At 43.9% G+C, this 17,429-nt stretch overlaps 1 protein-coding gene across 1 annotated transcript in view; it reads right to left on the bottom strand.

Annotated features, from left to right (window-relative positions):
- Positions 1–415: 415 nt before the first annotated feature.
- The window catches only part of MAP2K6 (mitogen-activated protein kinase kinase 6), a 79,026-nt gene continuing 62,012 nt past the window's right edge, over positions 416–17,429 (bottom strand). The window contains exons 8-12 of the mRNA XM_035104067.2: positions 15,573–15,700; positions 14,000–14,077; positions 10,763–10,899; positions 6,422–6,467; positions 416–809 (exon numbers count right to left, since the gene is read on the bottom strand). Of these exons, the coding sequence (XP_034959958.1) occupies positions 732–809; positions 6,422–6,467; positions 10,763–10,899; positions 14,000–14,077; positions 15,573–15,700 (467 nt within the window). The 3' untranslated portion in view covers positions 416–731. The remainder of the gene's footprint in view (positions 810–6,421; positions 6,468–10,762; positions 10,900–13,999; positions 14,078–15,572; positions 15,701–17,429) is intronic.

Consider the following 17,429-nt stretch of genomic DNA (forward strand, 5'->3'; position numbering starts at 1 on the left):
AGCCGTCTCAGTGGGCTGCCTAACATATAAGCCAAACTCTTCATTGAAATTAAATTAGTCTTCCACCTTATACATAAATATAATATTTATCTATATGGCCCATCCTTTCTCCTCCTCCGCTTCCCAGCAAAGCCCTATAAATACTAATCTTTGTAGCTTTAGCTGTTGCAGCTGTCATCACGCCCCCCCAATACCTTCCAACTCTCACATAAGAACAAAAAAAAAGGTTCTATTAAAATCAAGCACTTAACATAAATATTAAAACAATGGTAGGGACAAAATATAACTCTACATATAGAACTTCATAACTACCGTAGCACCTATTACCATAAACGAAAGCAAATCTGGTTTGACAGGGAACATGAGAAGGCGGGGGGGGGGACTGAGGCGACGCTAACAGAACTTGCGACTGTCGTCATTTCAATCACTCTATTAAATTTTTGTTCGTTTACAGTTGACAACCTTATTAAAATTCATTTCACTAACCAGTTCATTCTAAGTCACTATGGTTACCAAGGAACCCTTTAAAAAAAAAAAAACCTTCAAGAGGATGATGATAGGACTTTAGCAATAATAATAATATTAATAATAATAATAATTAAAAAACAAACAAAAATTGGCCAGTGGCAGGTTCTCCTACTGGTTCTCCGATGAGGGCTGCCCTGCCATGTGCCCCTCCTCCTAAAGCCCACCAGTCCACAGAAGGGTAAAATCATGTACAAGTCCATTTCTCAGTTCCCCAGGATGAGTTTGACAAAAGATGCCACGTCTGTCTCTTTGGATTCGTGCAGGGTGAAGAAACTGTGTTGCTGAAAGGGAAAGCGGGAGAGAACCGGTGAGGAGAGGGGAAACATGTCAAAACCTTCCATTACACCTCTTACAGGAACCCTAGATTTCCCTACATCACCTATAAAAAGGACCACGGTAATTCCCAAGCAGGGTGATGACGACAGTGGGCCGTGGGACACATTCAGATGCAGCACCGAGCCATCAACCATGGTTAACCGGGTGGGTTTGTGCATGAGCCTCTCTTTCTCCAATGCAGAAACAAGCCATGAAATTGGTCGGCTTAGCTTACATCCCAACCACTGTCCCCGGTCAGTTTTGCTGCAAACAAACCACAATAGGAAGCCAAGGTTCCCAATTGTGGCTTCTTGGGGAGGGCTGGTTTGGGTGTAATGCTCAGCCAGCCCCCCTTTGGTTTGTTTTTCTGCTGGCCACAGGAAATAGCAGAGCAGGGAGCTCATGCAGAGACGGATTTGCTCACCCATGGTTTATGGCTTAGTGTGGGATCCAAAGGCAACCCATGTCTCCACAGCAAAATACAGATGTCCTCCCCACCCATGGTCAAATATAAATGCGCTGGATACAATATTATTGCTAAAATGGCAATCAGAATTCTGTCAGGGCTATCAAAGAAAAGCTTACCTTGAAAAGCAATTGAGAGCTATTGAAACAAGAAATAAATACAGTAGGACCTCGACTTACGAGCTATTCGACATCCAATGTTTTCGAGTTACGAGCGGAAAAAGTGGCCGCGCGCTTATGATTTTTCCGACATCTGAACGGAAAACCCGTTCACAGCTAGATGCGGTTTCCTCAACTTACGAATTTTTTCGTTTCCAATGCATTCCTGTGGGAAACCACGTTTCCTATGGGAAACTCAACTTACGAAGTTTTTGACCTACGAGTGTGCATTCGGAACGCATTAAATTCGTAAGTCGAGGTCCCACTGTACCACTGAACTGGACACAACTCACCAACAAAAACTTCCATAAAGATTTAAAAGAACAAGAAGCGAAAGATTCCTAACGTCTTTCTTGTGTGGGAAGTGCTTTTCATCTCTCTCTCTCTCTCTCTCTCTCTCATTAATTATCACAATAATCCCATTGTGTATTCAATACAATTTTTACAGATAAGCAAAGCCAAGATTGAAAAAGAAGGATGTTAAAACTGGAAGTTCAAAGTTCAGGAAGGACTGGAATATGCTCCTCCCTAACCACTACAGTGGACTCAACTCAGAGAGGGCTTCCTTTGTGAGGAAAGACTTGCAAAGGTCGTCAAAAATGAACGCAGACCCACCTGGTCTCTTAAAAGAGATTTCCAAAGTATTTCAGTCAATGAGCAAATGAGTTTTAAATACAAAGGGTTTGCGGGAGCCGGGGGACATTCCTATGTGGTATGAGGTGTGACTCTCATATATGATCTCTCTCTGTCTGGCTCCTAGATTATGCATTGTAGCTCCAGTCACACCAGGGTTGAGTTGAGAGAAGAATCTATTCATCTAAATCCCGTCTCAGAATTATTTAGGGCTGGCTCAAACGCAAGTATGTGCGTATGTATAATTAGATTTATATTTTGCCCTTCATCATAAGATCTCAGGGCAGTTCGCAGAATAAAATACAGGATAAAAGCAAGTAAATAAGTACAGTGGTGCCTCACTTAACGAATGCCCTGCTTAATGAAATTTCTGCTTAACGAAAGGATTTTTCGAGCGGAGCTTGCCTCGCTAGACGAATGCGTTTTACGAAAAATTCGTCTAGCGAATCGCAGTTTCCCCTAGGAATGCATTGAAATTCAATTAATGCGCTCCTATGGGCAAAAAAAATACAAAAAATGCATTCCTATGGGATTTGCTAGACGAATTTTTCGCTATAAGAAAAGACCCGTGGAACGAATTAATTTTGTCTAGCGAGGCACCACTGTACAGCGAAACAAAACATTTGCAAGTATGTGCATGGCACATGGTGGGGTCAGATGAAACTCCATAAAGTGGCCATTATGTATGGACTGGGGTGTCTGCCAGTAATCTCTCCCCATGCAACATATATGCAACAAGAAATCATGTGTGTGGGAGCCTACTTGCATGCAATATACAACAACACAACAGTACACACAACAACTCAACAGTACACCGATAGAGCTTAATTCATACTAAATGTCCGAAGTGTTGAGGTGTGTTTAAGCAGGAATATTCTTGTGCCACACTGTACATGTTGGAGCAATGTGTAAACCAGCCCTGTAGGAATGGGACAGTGTTCCCATGCTCAGAAGAGGTGTTCCCCTGAACCCAGGCAATGCAGAGCAGTGGGTATAGCTAACATGGTACCCCAGCATGTGAGTAGAGCATCATCAGCAAATGGAATTGAGGGTGTGAGGGAGGGAGAAGGAGCAACACTCATTCTCTCCAGCTGGAGATGAGGCCTGGGAAAAGGTGGTCAAATACAGTGGTACCTCGGTTTAAGTACACAATAGTTTCTGAAAGTCTGTACTTAACCTGAAGCGTACTTAATCTGAAGCTAACTTTCCCATTGAAAGTAATGGAAAGTGGATGAATGCGATCCAGATGGGTCCAAGGAGTACTCAACCTGAAGCATACTTAACCCGAAGTATGAGTGTAATTGGTTCCGGAAGTCTGTACTTAACCTGAAGCGAACTTTCCCATTGAAAGTAATGGAAAGTGGATTAATCCGTTCCAGACAGGTCCGTGGAGTACTTAAACTGAAAGTACTCAAACCGAAGTATACTTAAACCGAGGTATGACTGTATATGGGATCCTGCCACTAATATTAAGAACTTCATGGTAACCAGCCAGATGAAAATCTGAACATCAATGTCCGAAAAGTAAAAAAAAAAAAAAACTATGAGGAAAACGACGAGTTTTCAAACTTTCAGCCTCCTGCAATTTCCTGTCTCATGGAACTGGCTTATGTTGCAAAGGATTCTGGGGTGAAGAATTTGTCTTTGTTTTCAGGCTGGACACTTGGGCCTGTTGCCCAGCCTAACGAACACCCTTTTGGCCAATCTGTCTTTGAAGGAAGCTTAGTCTGCCATGGACGTTATTGTCCCAAGTGAAACCTCCAATCAGCTTCCAAGGAACCCCAGGGTTCCCCAGGATGCCTTTTGGAAACCACGGCGGTAATATAAAGCAAAGCGTAAGTAAGTAAGAAAATTAGCTCTCTAGCCGTGCCCGAGTCATCCTCTCATTTTCCACTTGAAACCTCAACGACGTAGGAAAGCAGAAGAGAAGCAGCCTCAGCCTTAAAAGACAAGCCCATTCCAGGACCGCAATGTCTACTGCCATGGGAAAGTGAAAAGGGTTAGGGAGGGGAATGCCCAAACCACAGGACCTTACAACAATAATGTCAGCCATAAAATACCACAATGCTGAGATAGATTTCAGAGGTGATCCAATATCCTAATTCAATAGAAATGTGCAGAGCTGCCAACCAGAGCTTGGCTGAAGCACATGCCTTTCCTCACTTCCACCCTGGCGAACCCAGTGCGTGCTAAAAAGCCACGTGAAAAAAACACCGCTGTGTGATTTGGAAGCGGGTGGGGGGTAAATTATATAAATGCACCTATGGTACATTTTTAAACAAGAGCCAATAAATCGAGACCTTTCTCCACCTAAAAAGCTGTTAATGAAAGGTACATAGGATCACGGAATGGTGGAGTTGGAAGGGAACCACCCGGTTAATCCAGTCCAACCCCTTGCAATGCAGGAATCTTTTGCCCGGCGTGGGGCTTGAACCCACCAAAGAAAACCCCGTGTTGCAAAACAGAACATTCTGAACAACAACAAGCAACACGTTGGCTAATAATATACTGGCAATATTTTTATAACACTATACTGTTTCAAAATTCATAAACAGAAGACATACAATATGTGCATGGAGTCACAAAGAATAATAAGAATCAAATACAGTGGGACCTCGACTTACGAGCTATTCGACCTCCGACGTTTCCGAGTTACGAGCGGAAAAAGTGGCTGCGCGCTTACGATTTATCCGACATCCGAACGGAAAACCCGTTCGCGGCTAGATGGGGTTTCCTCGACTTACGAATTTTTCTATTTCCAATGCATTCCTATGGGAAACCGTGTTTCCTATGGGAAACTCGACTTATGAAGTTTTCGACCTACGAGTGTGCATTCGGAACGGATTAAATTTGTAAGTCGAGGTCCCACTGTAAACGTTCCATGAACAGGAATGGCAGGAGTGGTAAGTCATTGTCAGAGATCTCTGATATGGAGGCAGAATGCCTTAGTCAATGTCCATAGTCAATGTCCTACAATGTCCTACAAACGTGAGGTGATAGGTGCTCCAAATGTCGCAACTGGGTGCTCCAAGTACAGCAGAAGACAGTACAGTTCTTCCAGGATAACAAACTGTTTCAATGATAAACCTTCACCAGCAAATTAATAAAAGTATAGTAAGCTGATGCTGTGTTGCTTGTTATTGTTGTTGCTTGTTGTTGTTCCTAGGAATTACTTATACAAATTTCTTTTACAAGAAAAGAAGAGGATAATGGTTCATAAACTTGGATACCAGAACCACCATTTAGTAAGAGTCAAAACAAGGTGGCAGGCTTGGGAGCATCTCAGAATTTCATCAGCATTAAGAAGGAAATGTGTACTGCTATATTATACACATACATGGATGTGAGGGTTGAAATCGTTGCCAGAAGTCCCCACCTCCCTTCCCCAGGGACTTCACAGAGGTGAGCAAGACATGGTGGTGGTTGCCGCAAAAGTTTTTGGAAATTCATGTAGTCTTTACTACAGTTGATATAGTGATTCATGGGTGCAGGTCACAGAAGAGAAAAGGAACTGCAACTTCTCTACCGTAACAATGGATCCCATGCAGTAATAGCAGCTTGTATATTTGTATAAAAGCCCCTTCAGAAAGAAAAACTACAGTCATCTCCCTCCAAACTGCAGGGCCCTTCTTAGCAACATCCGGGCAGAAATTGCTGAAATGTCCAGGAAAAGCTCAACAACTTTTGTGTCCAGATTTTCACTTTTTGAAATATGGCAACCCTAATTGGTTCTTGAGTTTCCATCCGGCAGAAACAGTAGTGCTGATTAAGGCTACTTAATGAATTTGATCTTTGTGAATTCCAGTACAAATTCACCCATTCTGCACCTCCCTGAGTAATGTGTGGGTTTGGGACTTAAGGCAGCCGCTGGATTCAGACTTCCTAAGGTAAGCTATTGGCTCAAAACATGATTCAGATAACATAAAAGAACGCTAACATTTGTGGGTTTCCGTCCACCCAGAGGAAAAAACCAAACCAATTCTCAGAATGAGCATCTGCAACGACAAGTTGTCAGAACCAAAACTTGTGTTTTTTGCCTGTACAGTGGTACCTCTACTTACGAATAACTCTACTTACGAATGTTTCTACTGACGAATGGAGCTCCGTCCGCCATCTTGGCTGCGGTTTAGATAGGATTTTTTCTACTTACGAATTTTTAGATAGGGTTGCTTCGACTTACGAATTTTTTCTCTCAATGCATTCCTATGGCATTCGACTTACAATTTTTTTTCGACTTACAAATGTGCGTTCAGAACGCATTAAATTCGTAAGTAGAGGTACCACTGTACTGCACCTGGATCTGTTGCAACTACAAACTCACCATTAGTTCAGGGTATGTTGGCCTCTCTTTGGAATTCTTCTTCAAGCTTGAAGGGGAGTGGGGGTAGAGAGAGAAAAAGAAAGAAAGAAAGCTATAGGTGTGTTTCAACCAATAGAAGCAAACAGCCAACTTGCCTGTGAAAACACAAGGAATTATCTGTGTCCCTGTAAAGGAGGGTGATGGGACTTGCTCTGCACCAGTCTCAGCACTAAAGGACACCAGAAATGGAACCAAAGTGATAACAACTGATGTCCACCCACACATGTAACTAGATCATGCATCATCCCAGAGATGCCTGCCTATGCATGTAGAGAGCTATGCACACAGAATTCCGTCCCGACCCCCTCCTGCATTAATTCCCATGCTTAAACTTCCCTTAAAACTGCAGACCTTGGAGAAGACGCCAGGAGAAGCTGTTCTGCCCTGCTCTCTGGCAATCACGGGAGGAGCCCTTTGGGCAGATCATTTGTATGGTGACTTAAGGGTGATTGGGATTCCAAGGCAAACTTTAAATTCTGCACAGCTGGTGACAAGCTGTTTCGGTGCCCTCGCCAAACTTCAATTCCCAGGATACTTTGCAGGGCACCAGGACAGCTGAACAGGCATAAAACCAATACTTACTTGTAGATGAGCCTCCCCAGACATTCCCACCTCCACCCCCCAAAGAGATGAGCACATATAATATTCATTTATCAGCTGTACACAACACTGTGGGCTGTTCTACCTTCCCATCACCTTTGATCTGCTTCACCCATTGCCAAGACAGGCCAGCTTGGCATGCTTCATCCTTTCTGCAAATAGCTATTATTACTACAATGGGTGGCTGGGAAAGTTTGTCTGCGACTTGAACGGGCGAGATGGAAGGGTAAAAAAGATCCATTTATTCCGGTCTCCCTGCAGCAGAAAATAGCTTTGAAGACAGGATGTAATAGCAACTCACTTCCTGGCAGAGTATTTATGGGGAAGATGCTTGGAGTGACTTGAAAAAAGATCTCCACACGTACGTATGCTTTAGCAGAGAGGGGAAGGAGGTGTAAAGTGTCACACTGAGAGAAACAAAAGTGTGATCATCGGGCTATAGCAAACACACATCCCTCTTCTGGGATTTGCGGGGGGGGGGGTTAGGGGGGAAGTGAAGGATGCTTACAGAAGGGATATTTCCTGCCCATCTCTCGCTGCATCATCTCAGAGCTCAGGTTTACGGAAACTCTTATACTGTGTGATATAACAAAACCCTATGATTCTTTCGTGTGTGCATATATACATACACACACCATGTCTTTGCTTATCCAAACTGACAGGAGAGAGTGTGTATGTCCAAAACTGTTGGGTTTTTTAAATTAAATTATTTTAATTTTAAAAAAACCTAGCATCGAACCCTATCCAAGCTGGCCATGAGGAAATTTCATATTCTCCTGCTAATTTATTCCTTTCCCATAAACTTTTCATAACTTAACTATGAACCTAGGGTGCTTTTTTGTAGAATTTAAATGTATTTCTCTCTCTCTCTCTCTCTCTCTCACACACACACACACACACACACACACACACAGAGAGAGAGAGAGAGGGGGGGGATTTGGATGAAAGTAGCAATAAGAAGGCAGAAGGAAAGATAGGGGTAAACTGAAGATGCAAGATGTAAACTGAAGGTGCTAGATGGGATGGCACGTTTGGCCGTCTGTAAGAACAAACTTACAGTGTGAGGACTAAATGGCTCAAAAAAGGCCACTGTGGAACAATGAAGTAAAACAGCGCCCATTTATATGTCACAAAAAGAGCTCCAATCTTTTTAGGCAGCCTGCAGGAACCTAAGACTCTACACTGCTCTATCTCAACGGTCCTTTCTCTTCTCCTCACACTCCCATCTACTTCGCAGGTCCATCTCCACATGCGATCTGCCTCGGCACAATGGTGTTTCACATCTTGCCCCAGAGAAGTAAAGGACCAGAACTCTGACACACTGTGTCACTTCCCACATAGACCACTGGGAGGTCAATGTGACATTTCCTGAAAGCTACAGGAAAAAGTCCTTGAGGAAAGTTCACTCAGACACACGTGTCTTGGCTCAGGAAGAAGGCAGTGGAAGTAGAGGCGGCTGACGTAAAGACCAGGCTCACATATGCACCTTGCCTGGATTCCCTTGAGAGCTTCTGCCTGTTTTCAAAACAATGGAGCAGCTACTTCCAGAGCAAGTATCGTGATCGTGCCATAGCAGCCAAAGGCAAGCATCTGCTGAGTAATTAAACTGGCTTATTTATTTATTTATTTATTTATTTTTAAAAAAGCAAGTAGTGGACTAAAATAATTATCCCTACCTCCTCCTACAGCATTTTATGGATATTTGTGACAAATTTTCAAGGAGGGATGGGCTTCTTATACCTGTCATAACCTCAATCCTGCAAAGATTTTAACTGATAAGATGAATTCTGGGGACAAGGTGTGGTTTACCCCACAAGCATGGGTATATTTTACTCTATAAAGTAAAAGGTGACTGGCTCCTGCCCCAATGAGCTTACAATTTAAAATTTCACCCAGGGGGACAAAAGCAAGTTCAGTTCAGCTACACCAGAGCTGGTCATTTGGGACGAGCAGTGGGGCCCATTTGTTGTTGTTGTTGCAGCAGAATTTTAATGCATTTTGAATCTGATTCAAGTTACTGTTTTGTTTTTTCTCCTTTACTGTAGTGTGAATTCTGGCCCCAACCCAGTGTTTTTGACCCTTATAGCTGCAAACTGCCTTTGTACCTTTTTCTTAAGAGCGAAAAAGGCAGCATGTAATTCTTCTTTATTAAAAAATAAATAAACTAATAAGGTAGTGCATTTGATTTATGTATTTATTGAAATAGTTTTAATGTAGACATTATTTTGTTACTGCAAACTATCCTGAAATGAAGGGTGGTGCAGAACTAATACTTTTAAATTATGTGTATGCATTTATATGCATACATGTGTGTGTGTGTGTGTGTGTGTGTGTGTGTGTGTGTGTTCGCGCGCGTGCATGCATAACAATATACACACAGACAGACAGATTGATATACTCCAAAATAAAAGAAATCACAGTAAAACCAGTCAAATTCTACTGAAAGCTCAGTATTAAAACAAAAAGGAAAGATACCAAGAACTCTGGCCAGAAATTTCAATGCTAGGAATAAATCCTACTCACGAATTGCAGTCAAATAAAAGTGTGTATTCTAGTAAGAATAGCAGATTTCAACAGAACACGAAAATAGCTTCAAGCTCACAAGAGCATATGTAGCTTCAAATGAGTATTACAACTAGAAATCACAAAAATGTGTGTCCATAACAATATATTACAATGTAAAGACACAAAAGATATCAATTAACAATGGCAGGAAAGATCAGACCGATTCCAAAAGTGTTCTAAACCAAATAATACGTTGGTTCCTTTGCTATAAAATGCTATGTGATATTGCAAAATTTAAGACATGCCAATTTAGAATGTTGATGTAATCTATGTATTATTTGATATTATCAGCTGACGAAGGCGTCCACATCGAAACAGGGCCCTGTCCTGGGTTTTTTTCCTGAATCGATTCGGCACTTCGGCTCTATATAAAACGACCCTTTAGAACACTTTTGGAATCGGTCTGATATTTACTGCCATTGTTAATTGATATCTTTTGTGTCTTTACATCGTAATGTATTATTATGTACACACATTTTTGTGATTTCTAGTTGTAATACTCATTTGAAGCTGCATATGCTCTTTTGAGCTTGAAGCTATTTTCGTGTTCTGTTGAAATCTGCTCTTCTTACTAGAATACATACTTTTATTTGACTGCAACTCGTGAGTAGGATTTATTCCTAGCATTGAAATTTCTGGCCAGAGTTCTTGGTATCTTTCCTTTCGGTATTAAAACCAAGCAAGTGCCTGGTGAGCCCGCAAAGGTCTTCAACAGCATTTGGTGCACACAAACAACAATAAAGTAAGTCAGCGTTAGAGGAACCTCCAATGTTGTTGGATTACAGTTCCTATCACCCACAAGGGTCTACGTGGTATGGATTTAGTCTTCCTTTAAGTGTATTGGTTCCTTCTTGTGTTTCTAACTGGTTGTTGTTGTTTTTAAGTGATACACTGCCTTGAGATGCTTGCTTGGAAGGTGATTAAATGTATCCATAATACCTGGCCGTTGCTTATGCTGGCAGAGGCTGATGGCAGCTAGGAATCCAACAACATTTGGAAAGCCACAGGCTTGCCTCTCCCGCCCCCCACTCCTGTTGACTGCTTGAGTTTGGGAGCAGGCTCAAAAGTTAGGTTGGGGTCTTATGGGGTCCCCGCCCCATCCCACCCCCACCCACCCCCAAAATGTCTAACGCTTACCACTGTGAGGTAAAATCAACAAACTCTGCTGAGAAGGTGTCTGGGAGCTGAGGCGATGGCTCTTCCACCACCTGTTTGAGCTGCTGGAATGGCGTCCCCCAGGACTCGTACGGAAACCGCAAAATTGCCAGTTCAATCTGGGCGTGGAGAGAAGATGGAGAGACGTCAAGATCACTTTCTTAGGCTCTTGTTTGTTTGTTTGTTTGTTTGTTTGTTTTTTAAGGTACCTTATCCAAAAAGTACAGTCAGGAGGCAAACAACACTGTTCCGTTTCCCTAACAACCATAGCTTTTGCTGCCATCTGCAGGCATGGCCCCGCAATGGCACCGGACCTCCTCTAACGGCTTCTGCTCCCTCTTTTCTTTCCCCCCTTAGAAACCCTGGGCTCATTTGGCACCTCTGGAAGGCACAGCCTGTGCGAATCCCTGGAGACGGAATGTTTCTGGGAATATTTAAAAGTAGCAGCATGTGAGGCCAGTTCAGCTGGTTTGCGCCACGTACCCACAGCCTTCCCTGGAGAATGCAGGATGCCAGGGGAAGGTATGCTCTCTGCCCTCCCGGCCTCTCCCTCCCCATTCCCTACCCACCGGGACTGTTGCAACCAGAGGGGACTCGTCGTTCCCTGGAGAATGATCCCAGCTTGCCAAAAGAAGCTGTCGGTTTGCTCTGAATGCTCTTGATTCCCTGCAGAAGGCATGGTGCCAGTTGAGCAAGTATGGAGACAGATTATGACTGCAGGGCATCAGGTTCCTTTCAGATAAACAACCTACGCATGCACATTGGTGCCTAGCTGCATTAGCATTTATCGGAAGCACTGTTTTAAAAGAGGCTGCGGAACGCTTGTACGTGCTGAAATTCACCTGCCTACCCAAACCAGTCTGCTTTAGTTGTTGTTGTTTTTTAAAGGAAGCCAGTCCCGAGTTTAAAAACTGATCAATCCCAAGGATGCTCAAAGCTGCCGACTTGGTTGCTCTAGAAAACAGGCTGCCACTGGCGGCATACAAACTGACACTACATCCGGAAATCTAGGCGTCTCTCCTGGCAGCCTGGCTTTCCTTCTGACCTGTTTCTGCCTGCGGTTCTTAGCACAATTCATCTGATGTCTTTTGAACGTTGTCAAGGGAAGCTCAGATACCCACGCAAAGTGAAAACACTTCTGGGGGGGGATTAGCACCTCTACAAACAAAACGAGAAGGCACAGCTTCAGGTCCGCAAGAGGTCAGCTGGAGAAGGGAGGGCGGGAAGCAAAATTGAAGATGGAAAATAAAATAAAATCCACCCGTGCAGCTTTTCAACATTAAAACTCCACTAGCGTTTTGGGCTTTTTAAATCCAGAAAAGGGGGAAAAGTGAACTGCTCCAATTAGGTGTTTCTTCACGCCAGTGGCTCTCAAAATGCATTGGGGGGGGGGGGAAATCTCCAAGTTTTCAAGAAGTGTATCAGGGGCTCCTCAATGAGAAGGTTAGTCCTGGTGGGCAAGTTTCCTCAAAAGTCTGCTTACTTGCAACTACAGATCATCCCTGGCGATCAGCAACAACTTGGGACGTTGTGTTTGTGCCATGGCACACTCTCAAATCACATGTGGTGGTGATAAGGCTCAATAGGCCTGTACCCCACCTGAAAGGAACGCATGCCCTAGAACAGTGATGGTGAACCTATGACACGCGTGTCAGACGTGACATGCAGAGCCCTCACTGCTGGCACGCACCCCATCAGCCGATTTGCACTGTTGTTGTTGTTTTCCCCCCCCATTTGTTATTCCACTCCTCCTACAGCTTGTCTCCAATAGAGCTTGTCTCCACTGTTGCTGGTAGCCAGAGATTGGTTTTTTAACCCTTTCTGTGTTGTTGTTTTTTCTGGTGCTTTGGCAGAGTATGATGGGTGTAACCGCATTCGTTTTTTTACCCGTTCTGTGCTGGGTTTTTTGGCGCTTTGGCAGACTATGGCAGTGCTGCGTGTTAGTTCCAGCAAAGGTATTATTTGTCATTTATTTCTGTTCTCTCCCCCCCAAAGCGCAGCAGCTTTGGGGCACCCCCCAAAAAAAGTAAAGCAACTTTTGCACCCCCCAAAAAAACCTCCAAAACTTTGGTCAGCAGCTCCCTCCAAAAAGCTCAACAACTCTGGGCACTTTGTGATAAATAAGGGGGTTTTGGCTTGGTTTGGTTAAATAATTAGTTTTTGGTTTATTAAATACAGTTATATATTACAATTACACATTTTTGTTATTTAAACTATAAATATCGCAAAATTATGGTTTTTTGTCTCGAAGTGACACACCACCCGAGTTATGCTCAGTTTTTTGGCGAATATTGACACACCAAGCTCAAAAGGTTGCCCATCACTGCCCTAGAACCATCTCCCCCCCTCCCCATCTCTCTTGCTCTCCGGGTATCTTGGACTACACTCCTAGACAACATCTCCCATCAGCCCCAGCCAGCATGGGCAATTGTCAGGGATGATGGGATTTGTAGTCCGAAACACGTGGTGGGTTGGTGAAGGATGTTCATATTCCCCCCAGTTTTCTGCAACATGTGTTCCCCAGTAGACTGTGCCTAAGGAAAGGGTCCCCTTAAAAAGAAAAAGGCTGAAAACCACTGCTATATGCCTTATCCGTAATAGTGTTCTCTGTCACTCACTCACTCACACACACATACCTGCCAGACAAATATATGGCATAGAATGGAATACAAAAATGCACGCATTTAAACTAAGAGTCATGGGTCTTGTTTTTGAAAAAAAGATTGAAGGCTACTGTTCTGGACTCACAGCTCTTTCCAGCCTCAATAAAATAATAGAATCATAGAATTGTAGAGTTGGAAGAGACCCCAAGCTAGGTTGCCTAATCCAACCTCATGCAATGCAGGAATTTCAGCTAAAGCATCCATGACAGATGCCCATGTAAAGAGGCAAAAGCAGTCAAAACACATTTCTCCTGCTCTCACGTAACCCCCGTGACCGCTGTATACCCCAGTGGGCTCTGTAAGTACAGTGGCGAACTTAAAACAGTGAAATTGCTATCTTTCCTCTCACAGAATGTCCTGCATTTAAACATGGACACATTTCGAGCTCACCATGTCTTCACTGCATTGAAGGCTAAAGGCCTGAGCTGTATTCAGGCATTTTGTTAATCACAATCAGCCTCAGATTGCAAAATATTTTACGTGTGGAACAAGGCCGAACAGCCAAAACTCTCTTCAGTAGACACAATCCATCAGGCCTTCCTGTGTAAACTCTTACCATAGTGATTCCCAGACTCCAAATATCGGATTTGACGCTGTATCCCTTTTGGTTTAGTTCTGGGTTGATTCTTTCAGGCTGGGGGTGGGGGGGTGGGAAGAAGAGATAGAACACATATTGTATTATATTTAGTTGCCCAAGTTGTAAATCCCTCAGCTGATGGGGAAAGAAGACTCTCTCGACTTCTTGTATACATGCAAATGAATGAAGGTGTATTCAGTGTGTAACTGCTGTCTTAATCTGATTTTTGTTAAGAGTAGCCTTCCCCAACTTGGTGCCCTCCAGATGTTTGGGACTGAAGCTATTATCAGCCCAACTTGGGAGGGTACCGCGTTCAGGGAAGGCCAGTTAAGATGATGTGCTTGGTTAATCTTCAACATCATAACAGGGAGCATGAATCTGGGAGCCAGTCAAATAAAAACACATCGCTGGTTATGAAATAAGTCAGGATGGCAAAAAGAATCAATATGTGCTGGTTCCCTTGCTACCATCACCCCACTGAACCTTCATCACGCTCTGCCATCTTTCATCATCATCATCATCATTTTATTATTGTACCCCACCCCACCGGACTGGGTTACCCCAGCCACTCTGGGCAGCTTCCAGTGTATAAAAACATAATAAAGCATTAAACACTTCCCTATACAAGGCTGCCTTCAGATGTCTTCTAAAGGTTGTATAGTTACTTGACATCTGATGGGAGGGCGTTCCACAGGACGGGTGCCACTACCGAGAAGGCCCTCTGCCTGCATCTCCCGTAAGCAACTTATTTTCTTATACAGTGGTACCTCTACTTACGAATTTAATGCGTTCCAAATGCACATTCGTAAGTCAAATGCACATTCGTAAGTCGAATCCCATAGGAATGCATTGGGAGAAAAAAATTGTAAGTCAAAGCAACCCCATCTAAAAATTCGTAGGCAGAAAAAATCCTATCTAAACCGCATCCAAGATGGCGGACGGAGCTCCGTTTGTAAGTAGAAACATTCGTAAGTAGAGTTATTCATAAGTAGAGGTACCACTGTATAAACAAAAACGTTATTTCGTCACAAGCGATTTTAATTAAAGAGCCAACACAAGTGTAAACGGACTGGGTGAAAGGCCATTTGAAATGCTGTTGCCACACTGGCCCCGGGAAATGGAGGAGCCCCAGTTTGCTTAAGAATGCAAGCAGAGCAGAGAAGGACAACCTAAACAAATAAAAATAAAAATGAACCCACAAAATATCTTTTTTTGTTTCGGTTTTTGTGCCCAACAACCTGCAAGTACAGAGGGAGACAGTCCATCTAAACAGTCTTGCAATAATGGGGCGGAATTTAACATCACACTCTTCTGGGAGTTTTGTCAGTGAAAGCACTTTGGCTTGCCAGACAGAAAGATCCCCCCCCCTCTCCTTCCAGGACATGCAGCAGGTCTGGGGGTGCTCTCCCCTGGCCAATTTCAGCAATTGGGGAGGGGGAGATCCCATTGCACAAGTGGAAGCCCTTCTGAAAAGGAGAAACAAAAACCTTCCCCCATACAGGTAAAAAGAGTCAGGAAGTACAGTGAACTTTCCCCGGTATTTTGGACTTACTGCCATGTAAGGCTTGCAGCCAGCATCCATCGTCTTGGCCACGGAATCCACGAGGTAACCGCTGATTCCAAAGTCACACATTTTCACCTGCCCCAGTGTGTTGATCAGTACGTTGGAGGGCTTGACATCTGCAAGGTGGAATGCACAGAAAGCAAGGTTGCTTGCAGTCGTGTTGCAGCAGAAATGGAAGAGGACAAACATGTGCCACCAGAGGGCACCATCATACATTTCACTTGTCAGCTTTGAGAACCACAGGAGATAAGAAAATAATGTCTTTTCCCAGGCTGTAGAGGCCAGGGACAGAGAGCCTGCCACCATACGGAAGTTGGACTCCTACCCAGTAGGAAGTCCCAAAACAGGGGTACAGGTTTAAGTAGAAGTCACAAGGGCCAAACAGAGATGCAGGTTCCGTTCTGGCTCACTGTTAACCATAGTTAAAGAGACCAGGAGCCATGGGCGTACCCAGGAACAAATCTAGGGGGGGGGGGGCAAGCCATGGTCATCCAGCTTGTGACATTTCAGCACGGAAAAGGCGAATGAAACCAAAATTTTATTATATATAATTATAGCAGTGTTTTATTACGGTAGTTATTACAATTATTTGCTTGATTTTTTAAAATTTCTATTCTAGTTACATGTCTTATACTAATATCATTTTTCTTGGGTTTGAAGAAAATGTTGAGGTTTGTTTGGTGCGGCCTTTTTACGTACCTGGACTAAACAAACCGGCAGTTGTGTGGTTATAGTAATGCATATACAGTCCTGCCACCATGTACACTGGTTAAAGCAGACTACTGTGCTACACAAACTCTTCACCCGGGAACAAAACTGAATTCAATAACCACATCTTTTAAAGATGTAGGAAAATTAAGGAGTACTCTCACCGGAAGAGAGTACGGTAGGGTGCCCCTCTTTCCCTCAGAAAATGTTGAAGATTATGGTGTTAAGCGACCCCCAAGCTACATCTCCTCCTGGTGGTCATCTAGTCCTGCCCCCTGTAATGCAAGAACATGCACCTATCCCATATGGGGATTGGGCCTGCAAAAATTTGGCTTTATCAGCACTACTATCCTGCCAACCAATAATATGCAGCTTGCCCAAACGGGGATTGAACCTGCATCATAGGGGTTATCAGCACTATTATCCTGTCAACCCAGGAATAGTACCTCAAAGTTTGGATGGGACCCTGGGGGTCATCTAGTCCAACCCCCTGTACCGCAATAATATGCAGCTTTCTCATATGGTGAAAGAGCAATTGCCAAAACAAATCTGATAAAAGGGGCCCGAGGCTATGCACAAAGAGGGGGTAGGGTAGGGTAGGATTAGGGTAATTTAGCTGCTGGCTACAAACTGCCAAGCCCTTAAGCAGCAGTTCAGCCCAACACAGGACTGCACGGCGATCAGGGAAACAAAGAAACTAGGATTAGAGTGATTTAGCTGCTGGCTAGAAAGGGATTTAGAGGGAACCTTTACGATGCAAAAACCAACAGAGGTGACCCAGCAATCCTTCCCTGTCCCAGGGAATGGTCCACACTGAGGATGAACACTGCAACTCCGCTCTCCGCTGCCGGCTGTTTTTTTTGCTGCGTGGGAGCTCCCCCCCCTTTTTTTGCTTCTCTAGGGAGGGGCAGCTGCACCCCCTGCCCCATGCTGGGTACACCCATGCCGGGAGCCAGCATTAAGAACCCATGCTCCTTCTCCCTGGAGCACAACCACTGTCTTTCTTTTAACCATGGTTAGCACCAACATTTAGCAACAGTTATACCAGCCAGATTGCCCAAGGCTTACGTAAACCCTGGTTTATTCTATGGCAGGGAAGGAGACTTAGGAGAGCTAGTGGTCAAATTTATGCCAGGC

This window comes from Zootoca vivipara, chromosome 2 (genome assembly GCF_963506605.1).
Source record: "Zootoca vivipara chromosome 2, rZooViv1.1, whole genome shotgun sequence".
Classification (NCBI taxonomy): Eukaryota; Metazoa; Chordata; class Lepidosauria; order Squamata; family Lacertidae; genus Zootoca; species Zootoca vivipara.